At 62.6% G+C, this 27339-nt stretch overlaps 1 protein-coding gene across 1 annotated transcript; it reads right to left on the bottom strand.

Annotated features, from left to right (window-relative positions):
* Nucleotides 1-9037: 9037 nt before the first annotated feature.
* PARD6A (par-6 family cell polarity regulator alpha) lies at nt 9038-25976 on the bottom strand. The gene is made up of 3 exons (XM_065416601.1): nt 25861-25976; nt 23838-24060; nt 9038-9789 (listed from the first exon to the last, which is right to left on the bottom strand). The coding sequence occupies exons 1-3, from the start codon at nt 25921-25923 to the stop codon at nt 9038-9040; spliced, it is 1038 nt and encodes a 345-aa protein (XP_065272673.1). The 5' UTR covers nt 25924-25976.
* Between the last annotated feature and the right edge of the window lie 1363 nt (nt 25977-27339).

Here is a 27339-nt window from a genome sequence, read left to right on the forward strand (position 1 = left end):
GCCTTTGTGGGCATGTGCGGTCTGCTGAAGCTAGACCAGTCTTGCTGCTGGAGGCAGGGGGAGCGTGACGTGCAAGCCCTGGACCACAGTGCCCTCGGCGGGCTCCCACCGGGGCTAGCTGGTAACGATGGGGAAGAAGGCTTCAGGCAGTGCAGGAACCCGTGAGCTCCACTAGAGGCTGCAGGAGATGAGTGTGAGATGGAGACTTTCCCTTCCCAGTGGCAGAGTCCAGCCCCTCTCAGCCATGGTGGCTGGTGGCCTTTGCGCTGGGTGTGTGGCCGTTTCGTTCCCCTGCCCCATGGGTGACTCCCCATTGCAGGCAGTGCTAAGGCACCAGCATGTCAGCCACACAGCCCCCAAGCTGACTTGGTGGGGGTGCTGCCACACAGTCAATGCGAGTCCCTTCCACAGCACCAAACTGCCCCACAGCTTAATAAACTAGCCGGGCGCGGAGTGTGAGTGGTTCCTGCTGCCCAGCCTGCAGGGCAAGCAGCCCAGGGGTAGGTGCGGGATTGGAATCTGCCCCCTGGGTTTTTGTAAATCTCCAGTCTTGTGCCCTGAGAATGGGAGCGGGCAGGGCCCTGTGCCGGCGGGCAGAAAGTGTGTGTGTGGGGGGGAGATGACCCCTAAATGGAGAATGTAGCTGCTGAGGCATGTGGTGGAGGGGGCTCTGTTACAATTTTCGGCTGCTGGGGCCCTGCTGTTGGGGGGCTGGGGTGGTGGCTTCAGGAAAGGGAAATGGCAGAAGAGCTGGTGCACTGGTTGCAAAAGCAGCAGCAAAACCACAGTTGTGTAAAGGAGCTGAATGCAGAGGAGCTGTAACTGATGGGGCCAGGGCAAGGCGGTCGAGCTCCCAGCCTGCTCTGAGCAGGTCCTACACCCGCTCCTCCCCACCTAGGCAAATCAAACACCAGCTCATGCTGCCCTGTGCTGCTGGGGGAAACAGGCAGGGGAATGCCCCCTGGCTTAGGAATCTCACAGCTCCGCACATGTCGGGAGGAGACTGCCGCATGGGTGAGTGCTGGGCTCTCGAGACTGGATTCCCCCCAGTCCATCATTACCCCTGTGCAAGGGAAGCATGACCTGCTACTCCCTCAGGATGGCAGCATTTCCCCCTCACTGGGCCCAGGGGCAGGCTGGGGGACATCCACCCTGCTGTGTCCCAGTCTGATGCTCAAAGTCCCTGGCCAATACATCAACCAACTGGTGCTACGTTTGGAAAAGAAGCAATTCCAGACGGGTAATTGTGCAGTATGGCCACATTGTGCATTGTTAGGCTTCTTTTTGTTCCTAATATACCGTAAAAAAACTCCTGCTTATTGTCCTTAACTCTGCTGGCCATAGATTTCTCCTTGTGTCCCTTTGCTTCCCTTATCAATTTTCTACAATTCCTAGCTTCTAACTTTATATTAATTACTAGCAAGTTCCCCTGTCTTCCATGGTTATTTTTTATAGCTGCCCTCATTTGCCCTCTAAGCCAGGTTGATTTGACCAATATCGCCTTTTCCCTCAAGTATGGCTTTTTGGGCATCTAGTAAAGTGTTCTTAAACAATTCCCAATTATTATTCACATTGTTCTGATTAAATTCGTTCTCCCAGCTGATTTGGCTCCTAGCTGTTTTTAGCTTTGTGAAATTGGCCCTTTTGAAGCACCAAGTCTGTCTCTCTCTGTCTGTCTCTCTCTCTCTCTCTCTGTTGTGGACTTTATTCTGTTTGCACACTATAAATGTGATCAAATCATGAGTCCTTCTACCATTAAGTTTTTAGTTCTGTGATCAGTTCTTCTTTAGCTATTCGGACAAGGTCTAATATAGAATTCCCCTGTGTTAGAAGCAACGTTGTTTGAGTTCGGAAATTGTCATTTATAGTTAGAAGTACCAAGAATGTTTAAGTATGGGCAACGTGAGACTTCCAGCATGTCACTCAGGTTGATGTCCCCCATGAACACACAGCATCTTTTCCTACATTAGAGGTAGGTGCATAGGGAACCACTCATGCTGTTCCCTACTGTGATTTGGTGAGCTGTAGCAGACACCAATTAATAGCCCCACTCGATCCTTCCTAAATAGGTTAGAACCTTTGATTTTAACATTCCACTCATGGGCCCCATGCCACCGGGTTTCAGTAATACCCGGGAGATGAAATTTATGCTCATATGAACACTTTCAATTCCTCGTTTGTTACCCAGGCTCCTGGCATTAGTGCGTAGGGAATTAAAGTATTTCTTCTCTTCGTGTCCTTCAGTTCCTTGGTTAATTTTATTCTCAACATCTCAATGTGCTAAACGAGTGCTCAGATCGTCCCTTCTTTTACCCTCCCTCTTTAACACCCTCCAGACTACTCTAGTCAGCCTATCCCTGAACTGCTTGGTTCCCTGTCTCCTGAAGTGGAGGTCATCCAAACTATACAGCTTCCTCTCCCTGTAGGTGGTGGACCAGTGTGCCACTAAACCAAACCCCTCCATGCTGCACATTTACCTAGCCAGCGAGTCACCTCCAGCATCTTCTGCCTGCCTTTGCTTGCGGAACAGGGAGGCTCTTAGAGGCAATCACGTGGCCATTCTGCTTCCGTGTTCCCTGAAGTCACCTACTAGCTGTGAGCTCTCTCGTGACAGTGTCAATCTGAACCATCTGTGATGCTGGCAGACCAGGTGCCAGCTCATGCCTCCATTGGACATGGACAAATACCTCGCTGGGATCAGTCTGGCCCCTGCGTGTTGGTATTGTTGAAATAGGTATTGGCAAGTTCAGGGGTTAGAGGTTATTGAATGCTTGTGAGTTGCTGCCTGCGTTAAGCTCACTGATAACAGCTGCCTCCCGCACTGCAAGGTCATGTTTGAGCAGTTGTATTATGAACCTCTGTAACAGTGTAAATCCACCAGCTAGGAGTGCGCCATTAATGAGTGTGAAGTGCTGGTCTCCAACACGAGGTGTTCCGGCCTGCCCACCAAGGAGGGCCCATCAGCACCAGCTGACAACAGTGGAACACACTAAGGAGGACAAAGGACTGTACTGTTGACTCCCACCCCCCCATAAAGAGTAGTCTTGCAAGTGAATTCCTCCCATCAGCTGAAGTTGCAGCTCAAAGCAGAAGTGGGGCAGGCATTAAAAACCCCTAACAAGGAAGAACTGGTTCTCCATGTTGCTTGGACAGTGGGGGGCAAGGTTTCTAGGCATAAGCAAAAGATTCCCAGTGCTTAGCCTGAGTTAGGCCTAAAGGACATACAGAACTTGCTTATTACGGAAATGTCTATTACCTTTGGAAACTGAAGATTGGAACTCATTACCTGCTTTAACCTGGTCAATAACTCTCATTTCCTTTGCCTGTTAATAAAGCTGAAGATCATTTATTATAGGATTGGCTACAAGCATTGTCTTTGGTGTGAGATCTAAGGCGCAATTGACGTGCGGTAAGTGACTAGTCCTTTGGGCCTGGAGGTAACCTGAATATTGCTGTGAGTCTTGGTATAAGGGACCATCTATCACCGAGATACTCACCTGGGTGCCTAAGGGGACTGCTGTGACTCTGTTAGTGCCTGAGGAGTTCACACTCGGTGAAATCTAAGTCTAGAGCTCGCAGCCAGTTGGGGGCTTGTGCCCTGGTTCGTAACAGCCTGCCCTGATGTCAGAGCTCTGGAGCCCCTGCCGGGCAGGGCGACACCATCCCCAATGGATCCTCTCACGGTGCCACCCGCCTTGGCTCCAGGAAGGCAGCGCGCTGTCCTGTTCACCCTTCTGTCCCTGGCAGAATGTTCTGTTCATGCCCCTGCGCACTGAGGCCCAGTGCGGCTGGGACGGCTGGAGAACTCTTTGTGGATAAGCTTCATTTTTCTTACCGGGTGGGCTGAGCTGCCAGCCACGGGTGGGCCCCGGACATTGTGCTGGGCCCTTGGGCCTGCTGGAGCTTGAGCGGTATCTGCCCTAGTGGCCCCATTGAGGACCTGATATTGATTGGAAATGCCCAGCTGTGCTTCCGGGACTCCTCGGTGGCAGCCCGCGGCAGCCCACCCCTGTCTAGCCCTAGCCGTGTAGCCTCTCCTCTCTGATGTCAGGTCTCTCCAACGCAGCTGCCTCAGCGCACACAGGTGCTAACCCAGCAGCAGGCTGGGGACAACCTGGCTTGTGTCTTTCAGCCCCATGCTTCTCCCAGACACACCCCCCCCATATTGGCACCTGTCCAGTGGCGTAGCCAGGGTCTAAGTGTAGGGGGAGCAAACATAAAAAAGGCCCCCCCCCCCAGATTAACCCCGGGGCCTGGCTCAGGACTCCTGCGGGCTTCCCGGGGGTGCAGATACCCCCGTCCCCCTGTGGTCCCGGGAGAGTCTCTCCTGCCCAGCCCGCCCTGCAGGTGTCCCCCGCTGGGCTGCGATGCCCGGCCCCACCCGCGGGGTCCTGTCCCCCCCGCCCTGGGCTCCTGCTCCGCGCCAGGGCCCCCCGTCCAGACAGCGCGGCCTGCGCCCCTGCCCTGCGGGCCCGGCCCCGGGGAGCCCCTCGCCCAGCGGGGACCCCCCAGTGCAAGGCACCGGACCCCCGCCGCTCACCTTCTGTCCTGCGCTGCCGCCTGTCCCCGGCCGATCCCGGCCCTGCGCTGCGGGCGGATCCCGGCTCCGGCTCCGGCTCAGGGCGGGGAGCGCTTGGCCGCCGAGCCCTGAGCCGCCGCAGGAGGTGGCTGCGCCTGCGGCGATGTTGTGGCCGCATGGGGTGCGATGGCCGAGGAGCCGGCCCCCTCGCTCCTCCGGCCGCGCCTGCTGCGCCCCCCATGGCTCCTCTGGCCGTGCTGCCCCCAGCGCCGGCCCGGCAGGCGCCGCTTTTGGGAAATGTGCTGAGGGGAAGCGACTGCTTCCCCTGCACCCCACTAGCTACGCTACTACACCTGTCCCGTGCAAAGGCAGGGCCTCTCCTGGCGGTGGAGCCATGTTTGTATGAGCGAGGCACGGTTAGGACAGGCCTGGGGGAGGGGTAGGAGCCTGGGCTAGCTGCCTGCACTGCTGCCCCACAGCCAGCATTGGTCCAGTGCTCCCCCCCCAGTCAATGCTGGGGCCCGACCTAGCTTTGCTGAGACCCCTGCAGCCCCACTGCTTGTCCAGGCCTGTACCCAGACCCGGCACTGCTCCGGGCCCACGGGCGCTCCTGACTGCTGCAGTACCGCACACCCCTCGAGCAGCAGGAGCACGTCCCAGGCTCCAGTGCGGGGGGAGAGGCTGGGACATGCCAAACCGCGTCCAGGGCAGGGCTGCGCCTTAGCGCTGAAAGGCCGGGGGCAGCACACAGCCCATGAGCCACTGAACCCAGCCGCGGGCCTGCCCCCGGCTCAACCCGACTGGCTCGCCGGCTCCTGCAGGGGAGTTGCTGTCTTGCCGGGGCTGTGCATCCTGCTGCCCATTCCCCACCGGCATGTGCAGGGCTGGCTGCCGCATCCGGCCTGACAGGCGCTGCGGGAAGCCCAGGCAGGGCCCTTGGACACTGGCTACACATGCACACACCCTGGCACCTGCTGCACTTCCTGCTCTAGCGAGGAGAGCGGCCAAGCAGGCCCCTCTGGCTGGCACAGCTACATGGGGGCTGGAGCTGCTTCCCCAGTGCAGGCAGGGAGCACCCCGCCCTTATTAGCGATCAGCTGCATTACACAGGTGCTCCCTGTTCTGGCTAGGGCCCTATTGCACCAGGGGCTGTACAGACACACAACAAGCCAGTCCCAGCCCTCTGGGGCCACCCTGCTGTGTCCAGGCCAGCGCCTGCACCCCTGCTGCCCCCGGCCCCCAGGGACGCAGTGTGTCACGGTGCCCGTGCCAGACCGCCCCGGCAGGCAGAGAGAGGCCCGGCTAATGGTGGAGCCAGGCAGCCCTGCGTGTTTGGGGTGACAGGCGGAGGGCTCTGGGGCTCAGGGAGGGCTGGCCCATGGCAGTGCCAGCCAGGCTTACCACCTGGCCAATATCTGACTGGCCTGGCCCTTTTTCTAATGGATGTGCATTGTCAGAAAACTCATTTACTCTGCCAGGTGGGTATTGTTTTTAATGTGGGGCTAAAGCTTTGCATTCCGAGCCCAATACACGGGGCTAGCTACTGGGAAATGTTTCAGTGGCCACTAACGCGTTCCCACTGCCTCCGTTTACACACTAAAACTGGTGCCAATCCAGCAGCTGTAGTGCCCACCACCACACAAGCGCCCCGGGTGTGAGTGGACGGGCGCCGTTAGCGAGCTCAGCTAGACGTGTGTGCGCTCTAGCTACTATAAGTGGCTGTTGAAGGGTGTGTGTGTTTGCGCGCCGTGTTGCCGTGTGGTGGACTTGCCCTGTGTGTGTGATTTGGAGGGGGGGGGGCATTTATTTATTTTTGCCTGTCCCAGGTAATAACCCTAGGGCCAGAGTGGGGCAGGCCAGGCCCTGCTCGTTGGTAGCTGTGACCTGTTGCAGAGGCAGGCTCCCTGTGCCAGCTGGGCCCCCTGGCCTCACCATGAGGGTGGCCCCAGGGTCTGGCCGTGGGGGGTGGGGGCCTGTGGGTGCATTGCCCTCATGGCAGGCGGCCAGGGAGGTAAAACGAGCTGCCTAGGCTCAGCAGGGGCCTGGGCCCAGAGTGGGGCCCAGCTCAGCCCCGGAGCAGCGAGGGGGCCCTGTTGAATACAGCTGTGCTGAGGCCTGCAGAGTCCTTGGCTCCACCCCCGGGGGCCAGCGCTGGGTGCTCACGGTCCCATGCTGCACCACTGCCTGGGAATCCCATCTGGCGCCCCCCTGTCCCGTAGCCAGCGCTTGGCCCAGAACCTCCCCCTGCCTGGCCACCCGGGGGCATGCTGAATTCCTGGGCCGCCCTCCAGCCAGCACTCATTGGCCAGCACTGTTTGCAATACCGGGGGCAGCCCTTGGGGGTTGGCAGAGAAGAGGGGATGGGGGGGAGGGAGATGCAGGCTGCTCCTGGAGAGGTGGTTTGGGGGTACCGGGGAGCTGACGCCCCCATGGCATGGAGGGTTAGTTCTATGCACGCCCTGCTCCACCTGACCCCCCGGACGGTCTCTGGGTTAGGGTCAGGCTGGGGGATGTGGCACTGCTGTGCTCTGAGCTCCCGGGGTGTGTGCAACAGGGGCACATTGCTCTCTGCGGTGCTCAGGGCAGACACCTGGGGGGGTCACTGCAGCCATGTCCTCCTGCCCAGCTCCCTGCAGCCAGCCCAGCCTCGCCCCTCGCCCCAGCTGGGCACCACAACTTGCTGTCACCCGTGAGCGGGGGGTGGGGGAGGGGCAGGCAGCAGAGCCTGGGCACAGCCAAGCCTTTGTCCCGAGCGGTTTTAGTTTCCTTCTGCAGCAGAGATGGGGCAGGACCCCCCCGCCCCAGCACCACACAGCTGGGCCTGCCCCGTGGGCCCCCGGGCATTTCTGTGGTGCAGGGAGGGGGCAGCAAGGAAGAGGAGCCCACACGGGCAGCATTAGCCCCCCCCCATGGCTCTTGCGGAGTCACTGGGAGCTGAGGTCCCCCAGGGCCCGTTAGGACAGAGCCACAGTTGGGGGCTCACCCCACGGCCCCGCAGGCCAGGCAGAGAGAACAGCGGCAGCAGGCACCGTGCCCCCTGGCCCTGCAGGCAGCTGGGGGCACAGAGCCCGCATGGGGGGCCCAAGGGGCCTGCTTGCCCGGGCTGGTGCCCAGCTGAGCTTTGCCTCAAGGAAATGCTGCTGGCCCAGGGACCAGGCTCAGCTAATCCACGTCCTGCCAGCAGGGGGCGGGCTGGGGCAGCACCAGTGCAGGATGGAGGGGCCCCAGCCCTCTGCCCCCTGCCGGGGGAGGTGGTGGCGCCCCCGTCCGGTGCACGGCCCTGGCAGGAGTTAGTTCCTGGGCTGCGCTGGATTCTCCAGGGCACATTGACCCTGTTCCTGGTTCTGGCCCGTGGCAGGGGCACCGGGGGGCTGCTCCTCGTGGTACTGCACGAAAGCGGGCTGGGCAGCACCCAGGCCTGGAGGGAGGAGCGGGCGCTGGGCCCAGGGAATGGCTGTTTACTGCAGGGAGGCCCCCGCAAGCAGGGCCAGGCTGCCTGCCTGCCAGCAGCTCAGGTAGCGTGGAGTCCCAGCACCTCCGGCCCTGCTGGGGAGGGCGCCCATGGGACTTGTGACATGATTCACGCCACATCCTTGCACCAGGGCTGGTGATTTACGACTCCTGAACCAGTGGGGGGGGGGAGGTTGGCAGACCCCAGTGCCCTCGTGCCGCATGGACACCCAGGCCCTGCTGGGTGGGTGTTAACCCTTTTGAAGCTGGGGAGGCGGAAGTCCTGCTCCATGGGGACAGCGCTGCGCCCCCAGGGGATGTCCGTGGGATAGAGGGGCGGGGTGCCAGTGCGCTGGGCACTTACCTGGCTCTGGAACGGGCCCCACTGGTCTGTAGGGTGCAGCCAGTGCCCTGCAGAGAGGTGGGGGCTGGGGAGGAGCCATTCCCCTCATGGGTGTGAGCGGCAGCACTGGCCCCAGGGAGCAGAGATGCCCAAGGGGCCAGGCAGGCACCAGCCCCTCCCTGCCAGGCGTGTTAACAGGCCAGGAGCACTCAGGGCTGGAGTCATTGGCATTTCTGCCCACCCTGCCCTGCCCCTCGTTACCCAGCCTTGGGGGTGGGGTGACCCCTGAGCCTTGGCCCCTCTTGGGACCTGCCCCCTGGGCAAGCACAAGAGATGAGCGAGCACTTTCTAAAAAAGGTTTAATGGCCCATCGCAATATATTAATTTATGATGCATATTTTCATAAAACAATTTAAAAAACCCACTTGATTGGAAGGAAAGGGGTGAGGGGGGGTGGGTCTGGCCCAAGGGGTGAGGCCTGAGCGGGGCAGTGTCTAGTCATTTGGTTCCCCCCAAGGGTGGGGAGCCCCACAGACGGGGGAGGAGCAGGGCTCGGCGCTCACGTCTCCGCTCCCGGCTGCCACCCTTCCTGTGGTGGGGACGGGGCGCCCAGCGTCCTGGCCCTGCCGGAGAGGAGGAGACTGGCTGGGGCAGGACCCGGCTGGCTGCCAGGGCCTTCCGTACTGCCCGCCGCCCCCATGCCAGCGAGGCGGTGGGGCGGCACTCTATAGGGTGAGGAGCGTGCCGTCCTCCTGCAGGCTGCCCCCGCGGCTGCCATTGGCACTGCCCAGCGAGTGCAGGGAGCCGGGCAGCGCCAGGATCTGCTGGCAGCTCTGGTCCAGGAGGCCGCCGTTGGGGCAGCGGGCGGCGCCGTCGCTCTCGATGACCAGGTCCCCCTCCTCGTCGCTCTCGCCCTCGGCCGTGCTGTAGTGGCTCAGGTAGTGGGAGGCGGGGCTGGGCGTGCTGTCCGTCGAGACGCCCGAGCTGCCCGAGGCCTTGCTGCTGCGGATGACGTTGTTGCGCTGGTTGGCCGGCTTGACGGTGACGATGAGGTTGTGGCTGTTGGCCACCATCATGTCCGTCACCTGGTCCAGCGACTTGCCGGCCACGTCGATGCCGTTCACCTCCAGGATCTCGTCGCTGACGGCCAGCAGCCCCGTGCTCTCGGCCAGCCCGCCCTTCACCAGGCGGGAGATGAAGATGCCGGGCACCTTCTCGACGCCCTGGGGGGCCACGCGCACGCTGACGCCGTCGCGGATGTAGAAGCCCAGCGGCTTGTCGGAGCCGTGCTTGTGCAGCCGGACGCGCCGGTGCGTCTCGGGCAGGATGTCCACGTCGATGACGGAGGAGATCTGCCGGAAGTCCTGGGGCAGGCCGATCAGCAGCTGCGGCTTGGACCGGTGGTGCGCTGGCCGCAGCAGCCCCTTCTTCTTCCGCTGCAGGGAGTTGGAGGCAAAGACGCTGGAGTCGGCTTCTGCTGCAGGGAACAAGGAGAGCGCCTGGGTCAGACAGGAACCCACTGGCCCCAGCAGCCAGCCCCTGCCCCTCCTGGAGACAGAGCCCCCGCCAGGCCCCCAAGCCCCTGCCCCTCCTGGCCCCCCAGCCAGCTGCCCCAACGCAGCCGAGATCAGGAACTTGACCCAGAGCCCAGGCTCACCCCCAGCAGAAGCCCCTCCCTGCTTTGGCTTTGCACTCATCTTCCTGGGTTATTTTAATGGCATGGAACCCCTGGCTCCCCCTGCCCTGCCGGTGCCCCTCACTCCCGACCCGCAGCCCCCTGCTAGCCCAGCCCTGGGCTCCCCCTGCCCTGCCAGTGCCCCTCACTCCCGACCCGCAGCCCCCTGCTAGCCCAGCCCTGGGCTCCCCCGGCCCTGCCGGTGCCCCTCACTCCCGACCCGCAGCCCCCTGCTAGCCCAGCCCTGGGATCCCCCTGCCCTGCCGGTGCCCCTCACTCCCGACCCGCAGCCCCCTGCTAGCCCAGCCCTGCGCTCCCCCTGCCCTGCCGGTGCCCCTCACTCCCGACCCGCAGCCCCCTGCTAGCCCAGCCCTGGGATCCCCCTGCCCTGCCGGTGCCCCTCACTCCCGACCCGCAGCCCCCTGCTAGCCCAGCCCTGGGATCCCCCTGCCCTGCCGGTGCCCCTCACTCCCGACCCGCAGCCCCCTGCTAGCCCAGCCCTGGGCTCCCCCGGCCCTGCCGGTGCCCCTCACTCCCGACCCGCAGCCCCCTGCTAGCCCAGCCCTGGGCTCCCCCTGCTCTGCCGGTGCCCCTCACTCCCGACCTGCAGCCCCCTGCTATCCCAGTGCTTGGCCCCCTCCGCTCTGCCGGTGCCCCTCACTCCCGACCCGCAGCCCCCTGCTAGCCCAGCCCTGGGCTCCCCCGGCCCTGCCGGTGCCCCTCACTCCCGACCTGCAGCCCCCTGCTATCCCAGTGCTTGGCCCCCTCCGCTCTGCCGGTGCCCCTCACTCCCGACCTGCAGCCCCTGCTATCCCATCCCTAGGCTTCCCCTGGCCCCTGCCACCCCTCCTTACTTGGGGTCTGGGCTGTCCCTGAATGGAGACCCAAGTCCCCCCTGAGGCATCTGGATGCCAGGTATCACGGCCACCAACGAGGACGAGACGCCTGAATTCGTCCTCTTGGCTCTGCCCTGCTCCAGCCGCTGGGTGCTGCCGACTGCGCCAGGAGCCCCCTGCAGACCTTGGCAGCTACTCTGGGGCACGGCGCTGTCCTCGCTAGCCCAGGCAGCAGCTGGCATGGCTGACCAGCCCAGGGCTACGGCCCAGGGCTGACATGGCAGCTCCTCGCGGCCGGGCAGGAGGGGTCAGCAGCGCGGCAGAGAGACTCCACGGTGCCATCCCCGGGCTGAATTGGGTGGGAAACCCTCTGGTCTCTGCCAACCACACCAGCCCCACAGGGACCAGGCAGCTGCTTCTGCTCAGCCCTAGAACCAGTGTCCCAGCCCCCACCCCTCCAGCTGGACCCCCCCCCCCAACCCCCGCAATAGCCCATGATCTCCACCCACCAGCCTACCTGGAAGAGCCCCTCCCCCACCAAACCCACCCAGCAAGAGCCCCTCCCCAGGCAGGCCTGGAGCCCTCTGATAAGGGCAGAGCAACGGTGGGGGGAGGGGAAGGACTGGGCTGGGCCCCTCCCTCTCTGGGATCTCACGCCCTGCCCCCCTTGGGATCCCAGCTCACTGGCCTGTGTGTGGCTGGAGAGCGGGGGTGGGTTTGGGGGGGGTGTGTGTCAGGCAGGCATCCAGCTGTCCCAGCCCCAAGGGAGCAAAGTGGAGGCAGCTGTGCTTATGTCCCACAACCCCCCTCCAGGGCACGGTGGGAACCCCGGCGTCCTGGGGAAATTCCATTGCCCCTGCCTAGAGCCAGGCCCCGGCTGCGGGGCCCTTGGCTGGTATCGGCTCCGGGCAGGCCGTGCTGTGCAGGGCACACAGAGGACTATGTCGACATGGCGCACGGCCTGCCTGGGAGCAGTAGAGAGCACCTAGGCACAGCAGGGGCCAGGACTCCTGGGTCCATCGCTCTGGGCAAGTCCCTCCCCACTCGGTGGATCCCAGGGACTGTCTGTGTAGCCCCAGGGCCTCTCCCCAAGGCACCTGCCTGGCCCATGGGGCCAACAGGAGCCTCCCGCTGGGCTATGCCTGCCCCAGCTCCAGAGCCATGTGCCCCAGCAGTGCCCCCGGCTGGCTGCCGAGAGCATCGTGGCCTCGCTCAGCACAGCCCCGGGGCACCAATCGCTCCTGCTGGGCACCAGCCAGGGCTGGCGCTGCCCACACGAGCATCACGCCAGCCAGCTGCAGATGGCAGAATCCAGGACTGGCCAGGCAGTGCCCAGGCTAGGGGCGACAGACCCGTCCTGCAGGACTGGAGTGGGTCGCGAGCCACATCCTCTGACGCCTGGGGGTCAATGCAGATGTCGAGCCGGGCAGGCCTGCCACCAGGGGGCGAGCAGCACAAAGCCCCATGTCTGCCCCAGAGCGTCATGGCAACAGGGCTCCAGCCCTGCCCTGGGCCGGCCACAGCTGGGCAGTGTCCCTCGGGCTGAGAAGTGGGCACCTGGGGGTGACGGGAGCAGGTTCCCCTGGCCGTGAAGTGCTCCAAGCCTTTCATGCCACCCCCGCGCTGTCCTGACAGCTCCCCAGGGCACTCGGCCGGGGGCCAGGCCCGGCTGGCGTCACGCGGGCTCCTGCCCAGCCCGGAGAGGGCAGTGCCATGGCTGGCACCGGGCGCTCCTTGCCAGGGCCTGCTGGGCCATGTCGGCCCAGGGATGGGGCGAGGGAGACAGCGCTGCCCGAATGCTCTGTGAGCCCCCCCCCAGACATCTCCCCAGGACCCCAACTCATTCGCCACCTCCACCAAACCCTCCCTGCTTCTCTTCCGCTCCCCCAAGGCCACAGCGCCCCCCACGACACCTCCCCCAGCACACCCCCATCTCCCCAGTCCTTCCCCCCAGCTCAGCCCACCCACCGATGGGCACAGAGGTGCCAGACCCAGATCTCTGCCACGGGCCCCCTTGGCTCACAGTCTGGTATGCACCCTCGCCCCTGGGCTCCAGCCCATCCCCTGCTCCCCTTCAACACCAGACTGCCCTCTGCCCCACCGGGGGAAGGGGCTGCTTCCGCTGGGGCAGCCCTCAGACCCCTTGCCTGAGAGACCACTGCCCCCTCCCACTCCAGCTGCCCCTCCTCATGCCCTCCCCACAGAGCAGTCTGTGCCCATGGATCACATCACGCTCTGCAGCCTCGGCTGCCCTCACCCAGGTTACGCCCTTCGTGCTGGTGACAGTAGCCACGAGTCGAGACCCCCAGGCCACGCCGAGCGCCACGCCAGGGCAGGGCCACTCAGAGACGCCAGGCCCATGCAGCCAGGCCCAGAGCAGGCAGCCCGTGGCTGAGGGTGTTACCGCGCCGGACGCGGCCCCACCACTTCCTCCTCAAAACACCTCCTCCCCTGCCCACATACCCCCATCGTTCCCCTCCCTCACACAGGAGCTGGCCACACTGTAGCTGCTGACTCCCCCCATCCTGCGGGGTGTGTGTGGGGGGTCTCCCTGGGACAGCCCAGTCCCCCTCCCCAGGCTGACTGGCATGTGATGCCGTGGCTCTGGGAGGGGGAGCTCAGGACGCTCTCTGCTCGGCCTGGTCCCGGAGGAGCTGGCGTTGGCCGATTCCCCTCCCTTCCTCCCACTAGCCCAGCCCTGGGGAGCAATGCAGCCGCTGATTGGGGCCCACGCCGAGGACACCCCGCTCTGCCCTGGCCTGCTGCTGTCCCTCCCTGCTGCCGGGCAGGTGCTGGCACAGCGGTGGGTGAGAGCAGGGGTGGGGCTGTACCCGCCAGTCGAGCTGGGCCTGGGGGATTACATGGCATGTGCCGGGCTGGGATTAGAGGAATCTGAATAACTCGGCTTTAATCGTAGTGTGAGTCATGCCCCATGGAGTTAACCCTGGAGCTGCCAGCTCCCACAAGCAGCAGCTCAGGTCACCAGCTTGGCCTTTTCCCGCTGGGGCAGAGAGCCAGGGCTGGCTGGCATGCAGGAGCCCGCAGGCACCTTCCCTAGCTCCGCTGGTCGCTCCCCCCGTGCGTGTCCCATGATGCTCTGGGCAGCACCACCCAGCGCTCTGAGGGCACCCACAGCAGAGACAGGGAGCCCACCCCTTGGGGTGGATCACCAGAAGGGGGGACGTCTCTATGCCAGGCCAGGCAGACTACCAGCTCTCGGCAGCGGGGAGCAGCAGCCATGCCCCACGAGAAGCCTGGGAGAGATGGGCTCCCAGCCCACCCCCAACCCCTCTACATATAGAGGGGGGCCCATGGGACTGGCAGCTCCCAGCCAACCCTCCTCTCCCCAGCTGGCCACAGCTACGGATAGGCCCCTGGTGCCTCCAGCCCAGGCAGCTGGTTCCACAGACGCCCATCTGCGCACAGCTTCCCCACGACCACAGACCCCTGGCAGGGCCAGCGCCCCAGTCCCAGCTGCTGCCACTGGGGCCAGGGAGACTCCAGACACAGTCCCCCCAAGCAGAGAACCCGCGGCAAGGAGCAGGGCATGCTGGGATCCGCCGGCCACGCCAACTGACTCCAGCTCGGAGCAGCTCAAGGTGCCAAGGTTTGGGGCCCAAGAGCCAAGCCAAGCAGACAGCCTCCCCCTGCTGCAGCATGTCCCAAGTCCCTGGGGCAAGGGCCAGGAGCTCCCCCCACAGGCTCAGTCTCTGGCCACAGTGCGCCCCAACCTTCCCCTGGGGAGGGGGTGGGGCAGGGCTGATCTGGGGGGGGGAAGTGAATGGGGGTGGAATTGAGCCCAGGGGGGCAGCCCACCCCCAGCTAATGACACCCCAGGCTTCAACTCTGGCAGAGCGCCCATGGGTTCATGGAGCCAGGAGCCGTCAGGCTCATCCAGCCCCTAGCACCACAACGGGGTCAGAAGAGCGCCCCCTACAGTCACTCACGCCCCTGCCTGCACCTGGCAGTGAGAGACGACCCCCCCCCCCCAGTCACTGACACCACAGAGCCCCCTAGCACCTCACTGGGGCATCGCAGCCAGTACGGAGACCCCTGCCCCCTGCAGCGCCTGGCTGCTCCTTGGAGATGGCCAGAGCCCGGGGCTGCCTAGCTGGGGCAGCGAGCAGAGCGTGGCCCCGCCAGCCCGCAGGTTTCTTTCCCGAGCGCCGCGAAGCTTTTGATGTGGAGTTTATGGACGGGGGGGGGGAGGCGAGAGCCTAGGCCGGGCTGTGAAGGGTCAGACCCTGGGGCTGCCCAGACCCAGCCTGTGAGCCCTGCCGCCTGGCTGAGCGGCGAGCGCCTCTCCCGGCGCACGCCCGCCTGCAGGGGCTGGTGGCTATAAATATCTCGCCGTGCACACACCACGCTGTATTTTTAGCCCAGGAGACTCGGCAAGGCCTTTCCCAGCTATTTCTGTGAGCGAGGGATGCGAGCAGCTCAGCACCACCTCCTCCGGGGCAGCTGCCTCTGCCGACCCCACCGCGGGGCTGCCTGGCTGCCCCGGCCCACACAAGCCTGAGGAAGAGGCCGATGATGGAGCCAGAATCCACATGCCCAGGACATAGCCAGGGCCATTTCTTATCAGGCTGCGCTTTTCCTTCTGCAAGCTCCCCCCCAACCCTGAGAACCCCCCGGGACCCACCCTGCCCAGCAGCTGCCTGCAGGGCACCTGGCCTACAAGGGGGAGGTGGCGGGGGCCCCCACATCACAGAAGCCTTCCTTGGCCACAGCGGAGTCTCTGCCCCCATCCCATCATTACTGCCCCCAGGCTGAGCCCGGGGGCTGCTGCAGAGCAGTGCAAGCGTCAGTGAGCCGCGGGAGCAGAGGGCTGGGCCTGGGAACTGGGGCCAGGTCTCTGCTGCGGAGGCAGGCTCACTAGGGACTCACAGCAACATGGGCTCGGGGCTTCGCTCCCTGCCGTTTACGGGGGCAGTGCCCAGAGAAGCGAGGCTGAGCGGGCAGAGCACAGGACTGGGACTCAGGAGAGCTGGGCTGGGCGAGCCTGGGAAAGTCACTGCCCCCTTGGTGCCTCAGTTTCCCCTTTGTGAGGTGGCGATAGTCACACTGCCCTCCTTCGCCATTGGAGAGTCCCAGCTGAGGCGGGGGGGAGGAGTGCTGGGGAGCACCTGGGCCCCTGGTAACGCTGTCAGGGACCCGGTGGCTCCGATGCTCCCCAGAAGCAGAGCTGCCTGCCCAGCCCTTTGCCACCCCCCTCCGCTCCCGCCCTGCCTAGCTCCACCAGAGGACTAGGCAAAGATAGTACCTATGTCACACTTCAGGCAACACGCCGGTATTCCCCCTTTGTGGGTCCAGCAGAGGCACCCGCTCCTGGCTCCCAGCTCCTCGGCTGTCACCACCCCCTGACCAGGGTTTTTCCAGGCTGCACAGTTCTCTGCCGACAGCGCTATTCCCAGCAAGCCAGACTGTCTAAACAGGCCTTTGATCTCTCCTCAGAAGCTCCAAACAACTGTAAATTGCCCACAGTGACAAGTCACCATGCAGTCCTTTGTAAGCCAGCACATTTATTCTTAAGATGAAAGCACTACAGAGAAAATCATCATAATTCCTACAAACATCCTAAAAATGTACCAGTGGTCACGCAACAGTCTTATGGGGCCTCCGGAGGCCAAAGCCCCCAGCCCTTCCCAGGAAGGATTGGGGCCCCTTGAACAGAAGGGCCTGTCCAGCTGCTAGATCAGAAGCAGGCCCTGAGTCAGTTTAAACTCAGGCTATTGATCCAAAAGTCCTTTCCTTGTCTGGTGGCCTCTGGAGAATCCAGTTTGAACCAGTGCACGTGAACCTCTCCAGATGGTGGTACATCGGGGGTGGGTGGGGGGGAGTTCACCTCATCACTCTGCACTGTTAGTTCGTGGGGTGAGCTGTGGCCACTCTCCCCCATGGAACTACAGGCAATCCCTGGCCCACCATGCTGACACAAACGTAATACAGTGAGATCTCCCAGTGATACTGCAGGAAATTGCCGTATCGGTCAGAGCGGTCTTCAAAAGGGGGAACAAAGAGGATCCGGGGAATTATAGACCAGTCAGGCTGATTTTGATACCGGGAGAGATATCAGAATAAGTTAGCAATTGGTCAGTTTGTAAGCACCTAGAGCATGGTTCTCAAACTGGGGGTTGGGACCCCTCAGGGGGTCGCGAGGTTATTACATGGGGCAGGGTTGCAAGCGGTCAACCTCGACCCCAAACCCCGCTTTGCATCCAGCACTTATAATGGTGTTAAATATATAAAAAGGTGTTTTTAATTATAAGGGGGGGGTGGCACTCAGAGGCTTGCGATGTGAAAGGGGTCACCGGTACAAAAGTTTGAGAACCACTGCCCTAGAGGATAATAGGGTTACAAGGAATAGCCAGCATGGATTTATCAAGAACAAATCATGTCAACCCAAGCTAATTTCCTTCTTTGACAGGGCTACTGACCTCACTGGATGGGGGGAAGCAGTAGATGTGATCGAACTTTATTTTAAGTGAGGCTTTTGGCACAGTCCCACATGACATTCTCATAAACAAGCTAGGTGGGTGCACAACTGTTTGAAAGGCCATACTCAAAGAGTCGTTCTTGATGGTTCACTGTCAAACTGGGAGGGCGTATCGAGTGGGATCCCGCGGGGTTCTCTCTTAGGTCCAGTGCTAGTTAGTATTTTCCTTAATGACTTGGCTAATGGAGTGCAGAGCCTGCCTACAAAATCTGCAGATGACACCAAGCTGGGAGAGTCACGTGCACTTTGGAGGACAGGGTTAGAATTCAAAACGACCTTGACAAATTGGAGAATTGGTCTGAAAGCAACAAGATGAAATTCAATAGAGACAAGTGCCACGTATTACACGTAGGGAGGAAAAAAACTCCAATGCACCGATACAATAAGTGGGAAATAACTGGCTAGGTGGTAGTACTGCTGAAAAGGATCTGTGGCTCATAGCAGACTGCAAACTGAATACAGTCATCAATGTGATGTAGTTGCAACAGGCTAATGTCATTCTGGGCTGTATTGGGCACCACATTTCAAGAAAGATGTGGACAAATTGGAGAGTCCAGAGGAGAGCAACAGAAATGATTAAAGGTCTAGAAAACATGACCTGTGAAGGGAGATTTTTAAAAAATGGGTATGGTTAGTCTGGAGCAGGGCCGCCTGGGGGGCGGGGGGGGGGGGAAGTTGCCCCAGGCCCCGCAGGGGCCCCCACAAGAATATAGTATTCTATAGTATTGCAACTTTTTTTTTATGGAAGGGGCCCCCAAAATTGCTTTTCCCCAGGCCCCCTGAATCCTCCGGGTGGCCCTGAGCAAGGAGCTTCGGGTTCTGTCTCTGACACCCTTGGTTGCCAACGAGGGGCTGATCGGTGCTGGGCCTCTGAGCGTGGGGTGGGCCCCTGCCATCTGGGGCCAGGACGGGACACCAGCCATACAGACCTTCCCTGGCAACCCTTGGAGAGAGGCCCTGCCGAGACATGTTGGAGTCCAGGGCAAGGAGGGTGAGACTCCGAGTTCTCCACTCGCCCCGGTCCCCTCCCGCTCAGCAGGGCCGGTGCCCTGGGTATCGCTGGGGCTGGGGGGGTGCATTGCGCAGGGTGACATATGCCATCACACAGCGCAGTGTTCTGCAAAGCCCCGTCTCAGGCCTGCTGCCGAGTGCTATGTACTTCCGCACTCCCAGGTGCGAGCCCGGCTGTAAAGTGGCTCGTGTGCACGCTGCACGGTGGCTGTTGGAAGCGGGATGCGCTTACCCCCGGGAGGCCAGGGGCAGGCTCTGGCCATCTTGGGCAATGGCACCTCGCTGTGGGGAGGTGGCACCATGGGCTCCCGTGAGCCAAGGGGTTGGTTTTTTTTTTTCCTGCCGGGATCTGAGATGAGCTGGGTCCTCCTGAACCCACAGTCCTGGAGCTTCCCCCCTTCCAGCCCCCCCAAACGTGTGCACACACTGCCCTCAGCGACTCCCTGCATTATCCCAGGCGTGGGGCGGAGCTGACTCTGCATCTGTCCCATCTGTTCCTTTAACCCTCCAAGGAGTCGTGCAGGGGCAGCTGCTGCACGGAGGAGGAACCCGCCGCGCTCTCTCCTGGCTTCCTGTCACGGCAGCAGATGTAGAATCGCAGAAGTGTCCCCGAGAGGTCACCTAGTCCAGCCCCTGCGCTGAGGCAGGGCCGAGCAATCCTAGAGCAACCCTGACAGGGGTTTGTCCAACCTGCTCTTAAAAACCTCCAATGATGGAGATTCCACCACCTCCCTGGGCAATTTATCCCAGTGCTTAGCCACCCTGACCGTTGCAAAGTTTTTCCTAATGTCCAACCTAAACTGCCCTTGCTGCAATTTAAGCCCATTGCTTCTTGTCCTGTCCTCAGAGGTTAGAGAGAACAATTCTTCTCCCTCCTCCTTGTAACCGTTTTCAAGCACATAAAAGGTTGTTATCAAGTCCCCCCTCAGTCTTCTCTTCTCCAGACCAGGGCTGCCCAGAGGATTCAGGGGGCCTGGGGCAAAGCAATTTTGAGGGACCCTTCCATAAAAAAAAAGTTGCAATACTATAGAATACTATATTCTCGTGGGGGCCCCTGTGGGGCCCGGGGCAAATTGCCCCACTTGGCCCCTCCCTCTGGGCGGCCCTGTCCTTGCTGGGCAGTCTCTAGTCTAGGCCAGCCCATCCAGCACCTGGCCCTGGACGTACAGTCAGAGATTTGGGAATCTCCCCACGCTCAGGTGGTCACAATAAATCACTCACTAGCTACCAGCACAGCGCCCCCTCCCCCCATGAATGGAGCAGCACAGGGGGGGGCGGAGAAGCACAGACCCAGAAGGAAGCCCCCTCCCCCAACACTTCCCTTTCCAAGGTTCAGCGCCCTCCAGCCCTTCATTACTGCACTAATTCCCAACAGTCGCTTCCCATTAGTGGCCTGGGCTCACACACAGAGTCCTCAGCATAAGCCAGACCCCAGGCCAGGGGGGAAGGGGAACGACCCCAGATCAAGCAGGTCTGGCTCCATCCCTCCCCAGCCTGCGCATCCCGGTTCGTTATCCTACACCTCTACGGCGCCTTGCTTCCCCAGAGCCGGCGCAGGATCACCTGCTCCCCCACTCCCGAAACGCAGCCCGCTCTGGGGTGGGACAAGACAGCTGCTTTGCAGCACAAAGCAGCAGTGTGGACAGGGGAGTCCCGCACCCTACCGGAGCCACAGGGGGAGTCTCGGCGGGTAGGAGGCGGCTACCCAGGCTGGGATCCAGCCAGGAGAACTCAGTACAGGCTGCGATTTAAGGGCTGTGCTGTGGATCTCCGAGGCTCTGTTTTAAATCTGTCCCGCCCCCTGGGAACACGCTCAGGCCTGACACACATGCACAGGCAGCCCCACACTCGCCCTGTCTCCCTTCCAGCCACTGGCCGGGCCCTGCTGCTCTGCAGAATCACAGGCCGTGCGGGCCCAGCTGCAGGTTTGCCCAGCGAGGGGCCTGAGGCGGGGGTGCCCTGCATGCCCATCCCATGCTCTGCTCCCAGCACAGTCTGGCTGTGCCAAGGGAGGGGCTGCATGAGAGCTGGACTCTTCCTCGAGGCCTGCCCAGAGACCAGCAGGTGAGACGGCTGCCGGGAAGCGGCACTGCTCTCCCCAAGCAGGTCAGAGCCAGACCCTTGGCAGCCCCCAGCCCCCACTCTCACACTAGCTCCCAGGAGGAAGTGGGAAGAGCAGAGGCAGAGCAGACACAGCTTTGGAGTCGGGGGTAGCTTCTGGCAGTGCCCCCCGCCCCGCCAGCGCAGGGGAGCTGTGACCCCTTTCCAGCCAGTGCTTGAGGATGGGCATGTGCGGAGGAGAGGGGTGGTTACGCAAGGGCCCCTCCCATCTAGCCCCCTGGGACTTGGGGGTCCCACCGCCATTCCAGCCTCAGCAGAGGTGCCCCGAACTGGGGGGGCCCTGGAACCAGATCCTCCAGGACTTCTGGGGTGCTCCCAGAGCCCAACCCCCCGGCTCGAGGGCAGCACCCCGGGCCCAACCTCTCCCCGGGGCGGGGGATGCGCACACACAGGCCCTGCTTACTGTGGGGCAGACCCAAGCCCGTCTCCTTTTCCCCTCCCAGGACGTTGTCCCTTGGGGGCCTGCCCTCCAGCTGGCTAGTGCCAGAGCCTCAGCCCTCCATCTGCCGAGAGCCTCGCTGGTGGGACCTCGGCATGAGCCCGTCTGGGAAGGGGGGGGGCCCAGAGCCACCGGGCCCAGGGGACGCTGCCTTCATCTGGGCCAGCTTTAGCTCCCGCCCAGCCTGGAGGTGAACCCTCACATCAGCAGCTCCCAGACATCTCTTCCCTCACTGGCCAGCAGCCTGCTGCGGGAATGCGAGCCTGGAAACACCACGGAGCAGTTTGTTTTCACCGGGGAGTCCAGCCAGACTCCCCCCCCACACACACACACCTTTTATCTTGGCTGCTCTGAGCACCCGGCCGACGCAGCCAGCACCGTGCAGGCAGACAGACTGCTGGGCCGTGCTCTAGATCTGGGCAGAGTCTCCCACGCCTTCACGCTGGCTGCGCTCAAGGGCTTTCCCAGAGCAGCGGGCTCAAGCCTCCCGGATTCAGCTCGAGCGATAGTGCTGGCTGGGGGGGCAGCAGCGTGGGGAGCAGGGCCTGGCAGTGCCGTGCACGGCAGAGCCCCATGGCAGCAGGCCAGCTTGCTGCCCCCTCCTTGCCCCAATGGGCAAGATGGTATCAGCCCATGGCCTGCTCCCAAGCCAGCGCTCCGGGCAGCGGCCGCCAGACACTGGGTTTTAGGTCTGTTCACTCACAGACATAAACGCGTGACTATGTCATTCAAAGTGAAGTCCCCACCCTGCTCCCCCTCGGTGTGGCTGGAAGCCTGGGCCTGGCTGTGCCTGCACTCCTGGGGAGCGGAAGGCTGCTTTAGCGTCTAGAGACCAGGGACTGGAGTTGGCAGCTCCTTGATCGGGGGCAAGTCACTGCCCCTCTCTGTGCCTCAGTTTTCCTGACCTGGGAAACAGGGCCAGCCTCACTTCACCAGGGTTGGGATTGGCTCAGAGGGCAGGGGCTAGAGAAGGGCCAAGGCTCTGTCTTCTGCGCGTCCTGGGCTCTGATCCCACAGCGATCTGCCAATATTTTCCTCTCCCTCTGTAGCTGGCAGTAAGCTCCCACCCAGGAGCATGCAGACTGGGAAGAGGAGGGTCAAACCCTTCTCAGCCACCCCGCAGGACAAACAGGCAGAGACCTGGGGGCTCCCCAGAGGGGTTGGGACCTAGCTCCCGACGAGCATTCAGATCCGAGAGAGTAAACAGCTCAGGGCTGCGTGGAGACCTGAGAGGAGCAGGAGTCTCCTCCCTCCAGTTCGTGCTTTGAGAGCACCGATGCCAGAGGCAGATGACTGGCTACTCCAAGCCATTTAGAAACTCGGGGCTTCGGGTGCCCTGTATGTGACAGCAGGGGAATCCCCAGCCCTCCAGTTGGTTTGGGGCTCCACGGGGCACCAGCAGAGCACGCCGTAGGCATCAGCAGGGATGATGTTTGGCAATTCAATAGGCAACACTTTGGGAGAGCGGTACTCAACGCAGTGCTGTGGCACAGCCCTAGAGGGCGCTGTGCTGCCCCTCAGAGCGGGCAGCCGATACCGCTACTGGCCACATGTGGTCTCTTAGACCCACTGGTCCTTTAGCCAGACTCATGATCTAGTTTACACTCTGCCTCACAATCTGCTGACTAATCCTCCCTGCAGTGGCGATCGGAGACGGTAGCCTCCACTTCCTGTCCTAAGCTGCTGTGTACACTGAAGTACAGCTTGTTCCACCCCAGAGGAAGCTGCATTTCAGCAGCGACCGAAGTCACCCTAGCGCCTGCATGCATTAGACCACTGGAAGCACTCCGAGATCCTTCCAGATGAAAGAAGTTATAGGCATGCAGCAGATTCCCATAGGTTCACATGTATTTCCATTTTTGTTCTTATGATCTGCATATATGGGTAATGAAAGACGTTTCCCTACCCAGGGAACATTCACCCATCTCTGGGGTGGAACATCGTCACTGCTCAGCAGCGCGCAGCATCACTGCACGTCACGACAAGTGAAGAATGCTGGGAGGAGATAAATTCCAGGCCCGGTGGCTTAGAGTTTCACCTGCCCCCTGTGGAAGAGACGAGCTACTTTCCAGGAACAACGTGTTCTTTAATTGAATTCACCCTGCAGGGCAGTGGGGCTTTAAGGCTGCAGGAGTTTAACTCTCTGCTATTTCTTCTGTTGAAACGTAACTAGTTTCACCCATTCCCCAGAGGACTCAGCCAGTCCCGCAATACACTGCAAGGGCTTTAATCGGTGGCCTCACACACCAGAGCACACAACCATTAAACGAGGCCCAGCGCAGGAGGGAGAGCACAGGCAGAGCCCCCTCAGACACTTCGCTGTTGCCCTTTTGATTGATGGGAATGATGCATCAATGCAGTTTGTGAGATGGGCGACAACTTCTGCATTTTGTTAATGATTCCTCCATGCCTCCCTGCCCTAGGCCGCCAGGCCCTGCTCGAGTCCTGGGGAGAGAGTAGGGTGACCAGAGGTCTCGAGTTTATAGGGACAGTCCCGATATTTGGAGCTTTTTCTTATATAGGCTCCTATTACCCCCCACCCCCTGTCCTGATTTTTCACACTTGCTGTCTGGTCACCCTACTCCCACTGGACCACAAGTCACCATCAAAGCAAATGAACCATCACAGCTAACAGTTCCCACCAGAGCCAGGATATAAAATGTACTGGTTGATCACATATGCCAGCTGGCTATGCTCCCCTGTGCAGCAAGAGGTCCCAACACTGTTGTGTACCGGAGGCTGTAACACACAGCTGAAGTGCCTGGGCACCAACATACCGCAAAGTTATCACAAAACACAGGCTGCAGCTGGTCTGATGTTTAGTGCTCTGGAATAGCAGGTCAACGCAATCCACTCCCCACTTTCCCCTTGGAGGAAGCTCTCAGCCAGGTAAGGAACCCGAGGCAATGTGGGCAGCCGACGGTGCCCCGCACTGCCCCAGACTTACCCCTCTTCTGGATGATGATCCTGAGCAGCGGGTTGGCGGAGGAGAGCGCCTTGTGGTAGTTATCGTCATTGTTGATGGGCAGCAAGTCCCCGTGAACGTCCGTGTACCCCAACAACACATCCACGCAGGGGATCTGGTGGACCGTCTGGATCAGCTGGTAGAACTCCTGGAAGCCGCCCACACTGGAGCGTTTCATAGCAAAGCGGCGGAACTCGGCGTCAAACTGGGGGCAGAGAAGAGAGGTCAGGGCCAGAGACCAGCATGGTAGCCAGGGGGCTCAGTCTCAGCTCTGCCCCACGATTCGCTTCACGTCCAGACCATAGGGGATCAGTCAGGGGCTCTCACCAGCCGAGATGGCCAGGGCTTGGTGCCTGCACACACATGGAATGAGGTCAAACTACAGTGGGTCCCCCACACCAACTCCTCCCGCAGGAGCCCTGAGCTTCAGCCCAGCACCCTCCCCGGGGCTCCGTCCCATCCCACACTGACTGACTCATGGCTGCATCAAGGCACCCTCTGGCCCATATGGGGTCTGCCTGGACCTAGCATGTGGGCTGAGGAGTCAGGCCAGTGGGAAGAGAGGTGGCACCGCAGAGCAGAGGGAAGCTCCCAGGTGCGAGGAGGCCTGAACAGGGTCACACACCCAGGTCTCACCGGAAGCACTGCCCCTGCACTCAGCCACTTCTGGCCACCGTGTGTTCGCCATTGCAGGGGGCTATGGAAAGTCCCTTGCCCAGCATTACTTTGCAAGGCAGAGAAAGCAGACCTGGGTCACCTCTAGCTAGGCTGCCGCGCAGGGACACAAGAGCCTCCTCTACGGCCCCTCACTCCCCTGTAAGCCAAGCTTCAGGAGACCCGGTAGCCAGTGCTCCACTTCCACCGCTGGGTTTGCAGAGGCCTCCCTGACCAACTAAGCCTGGCACATGCAAGCAGCAGGGCAAGGCACTGGTGCCGGGAGGCAATTCCACAGTCCCATTTCCACGAGGAGCTGCTGCCTACTAGAGCCTCTGAGCAGCACGGTTAAAATCCATCCGGGGAGACGACGGTCAGGAGAGCCAAGCCCTCGGGTGTGCCCTCTGTCCCACGCTCCCTCCTGCGGAGCCCCGCACCAGAGGCAACTTCAGCTGTGCTGGCGTGAACACTGGGCAGACCCGCACTGCTGTGGCACTCAGTCCGGGCTGGCAGAATAAAGGGTTAATTGGGGGGGGGGCAGGGTGCAAGGGAACGTCTCTGCCCTACGCGAGGCACGGGAAGAGGGAGGCTGCATATACAGCCCCTCATCTCTCCTCAGACAACCCAGGCGCTGCCTCCCGCAACCTCCCTCATTACTGCTCCCCTCAGAAAATCAATCACCCAACAGAGAGACAAAGGGAAGCCGATCAAAACAGCAGGCGCAAGGCGCTGTCCTGCAGCCGCTCGCCAGACTCCAGCGGCACAGATGCCGGAGAGGAAGCCAGGTGGATTCCAGGGGGAACACGGCCAGGAACCTGCTTTTCTCTCCCCCAGGCCAGAGAGGCAAAGTTTCCGGCTGGCACAAGCCGGGCAGAGCTCCACAGGCGAGGGCCCTTCCTCGCGCAGCCCCCGGGTGTCCCGGGGACCGATGCTAGAGTGGTCAGCCTGCAAGACGGCAGCGCGGGTCTGTTGCATCGTTGCATAACCTGCCGGCTACTGCGAGGGCTTCGCGCCGCACAGGGCACCCGAGCTAGCCCCTGCCTCCTGCGGGAGGGGGACGGACTCGGGGCGGTCCAGCCCCGGCACTGAAGGGCGATTTGAGCCCGCCAGGCTGCAGCCCCGCGCACGGAATAACCCGCTCCACCCCGCATCCGCCAGAGCGGTGGAGACGCGGGATGAGTTGGCGGCAGCCGGAGCGCGCCCGTCCTGCCCCGGCTGCAGCCCCGGGCCGCGCGGGACCCCCTGCAACAGGGACCCGGGGCCTGCCCCGGGGCCGGAGCTGCTCGCGCCGCCCCGCCGGGCTCCGGGGCGGGGCGGGACGTGCCGGGCGGCGCCGCGGGCAGGCGCTTACCTTGCTCTTCACCTCGATGACGGGCTCCGGGCTCCGCGCCGGGGTGCGATGGTGCTTGGCCATGCTGGGCCGAGCTGGGCCGGGCCGGGCCCGGCTGCTGCTCCCGCCGCCTGCCCGCCCCGCACTGGCTGCGGCTCCTGCGGCCACGGGGGGTTTTCACCGGCCATGACGTCATCCCGAGCAGGTTAGGGTCCGCCACGGGATTGGCGGAGGCCGGGTCCGGGGGCGGGCTCAGAACGTCCCCTGCGTCTGGATGGAAGATTGCTGACAACGTCGCCTAGGTAACGGGGGTGGGAGCTCTCCAAGGTGTAGTGTCAGGGTCTGAGGCGCCGGGGTGCAGGGGAGGAGCGTGTCTCGGGGGCGCAGGGCAGGAGCGTGGCCGGGGGGGCCGTGCCCCTGGGGGCGCAGGGGCAGGAACGTGTCTCGGGGGGGCCGTGCCCCTGGGGGCACAGGGACAGGAGCGTGTCTCGGGGGCGCAGGGCAGGAGCGTGTCCCGGGGGCGCAGGGCAGGAGCGTGGCCGGGGGGGGCCGTGCCCCCGGGGGCGCAGGGCAGGAGCGTGTCCCGGGGGCGCAGGGCAGGAGCGTGTCCCCAGGGGCGCAGGGGCAGGAGCGTGTCCGGGGGGCCCGTGACCCCAGGGGCGCAGGGGCAGGAGCGTGTCCCGGAGGCGCAGGGGCAGGAGCGTGTCTCGGGGGCGCAGGGCAGGAGCGTGGCCGGGGGGGCGCAGGGGCAGGAGCGTGGCCGGGGGGGCTGTGCCCCCGGGGGCGCAGGGCAGGAGCGTGTCCCGGGGGCGCAGGGCAGGAGCGTGTCCCCGGGGGCGCAGGGCAGGAGCGTGTCCCGGGGGCGCAGGGGCAGGAGCGTGTCCCGGGGGTGGCCGTGCCCCCAGGGGCGCAGGGGCAGGAGCGTGTCCGGGGGGCCCGTGACCCAGGAGGCACAGGGCCTGGCCCATGGTGCCCAGACTCCAGCAATATTCAGGGCCCGGGGGTCCGGCGCCACCAATGTTTGGGGCCAGGTCTCTCTCCCGGCCCCACTTGCTGCCCCCGCGCACCTCCCCGGGCCCCGGACAGCTCCCCGCTGCCTTCGCTCCGCTTGCTCCGGGCATTAACTGCCGCCGCAGGGTCCTAGCGCCCCCATGCACTAGTGCCAGGCCAGGCGGTCCTTACCCTGCCCTTCCGCCTCGGACCCTTCCCTTTTCCGGCGGGACCCTCCCCCAGCACATCCCCCTCCCCCGCCCGCAGTCACCGCTCCTGCCCCACGCTGGGCAAGGGGCAGCCCATCCCTCATCCTAACCCTCTGCCTTAGCCCCGAGCCCCTCCCACACCCCCCAGCCCCAGCCCCACCCCCCAGCCCTCACCCCTGCACCCCAACCCTCTTCCTGAGCCCCTTCCAACCCAAACCCCTCATCACCAGCCCCGCCCAGAGCCCTCACATTTTTACATTATTTAAAAATATATATATATTGGCTTACAAGGCGGGGGGGG

Source organism: Emys orbicularis, chromosome 14, assembly GCF_028017835.1.
Source record: "Emys orbicularis isolate rEmyOrb1 chromosome 14, rEmyOrb1.hap1, whole genome shotgun sequence".
Taxonomy (NCBI): domain Eukaryota; kingdom Metazoa; phylum Chordata; order Testudines; family Emydidae; genus Emys; species Emys orbicularis.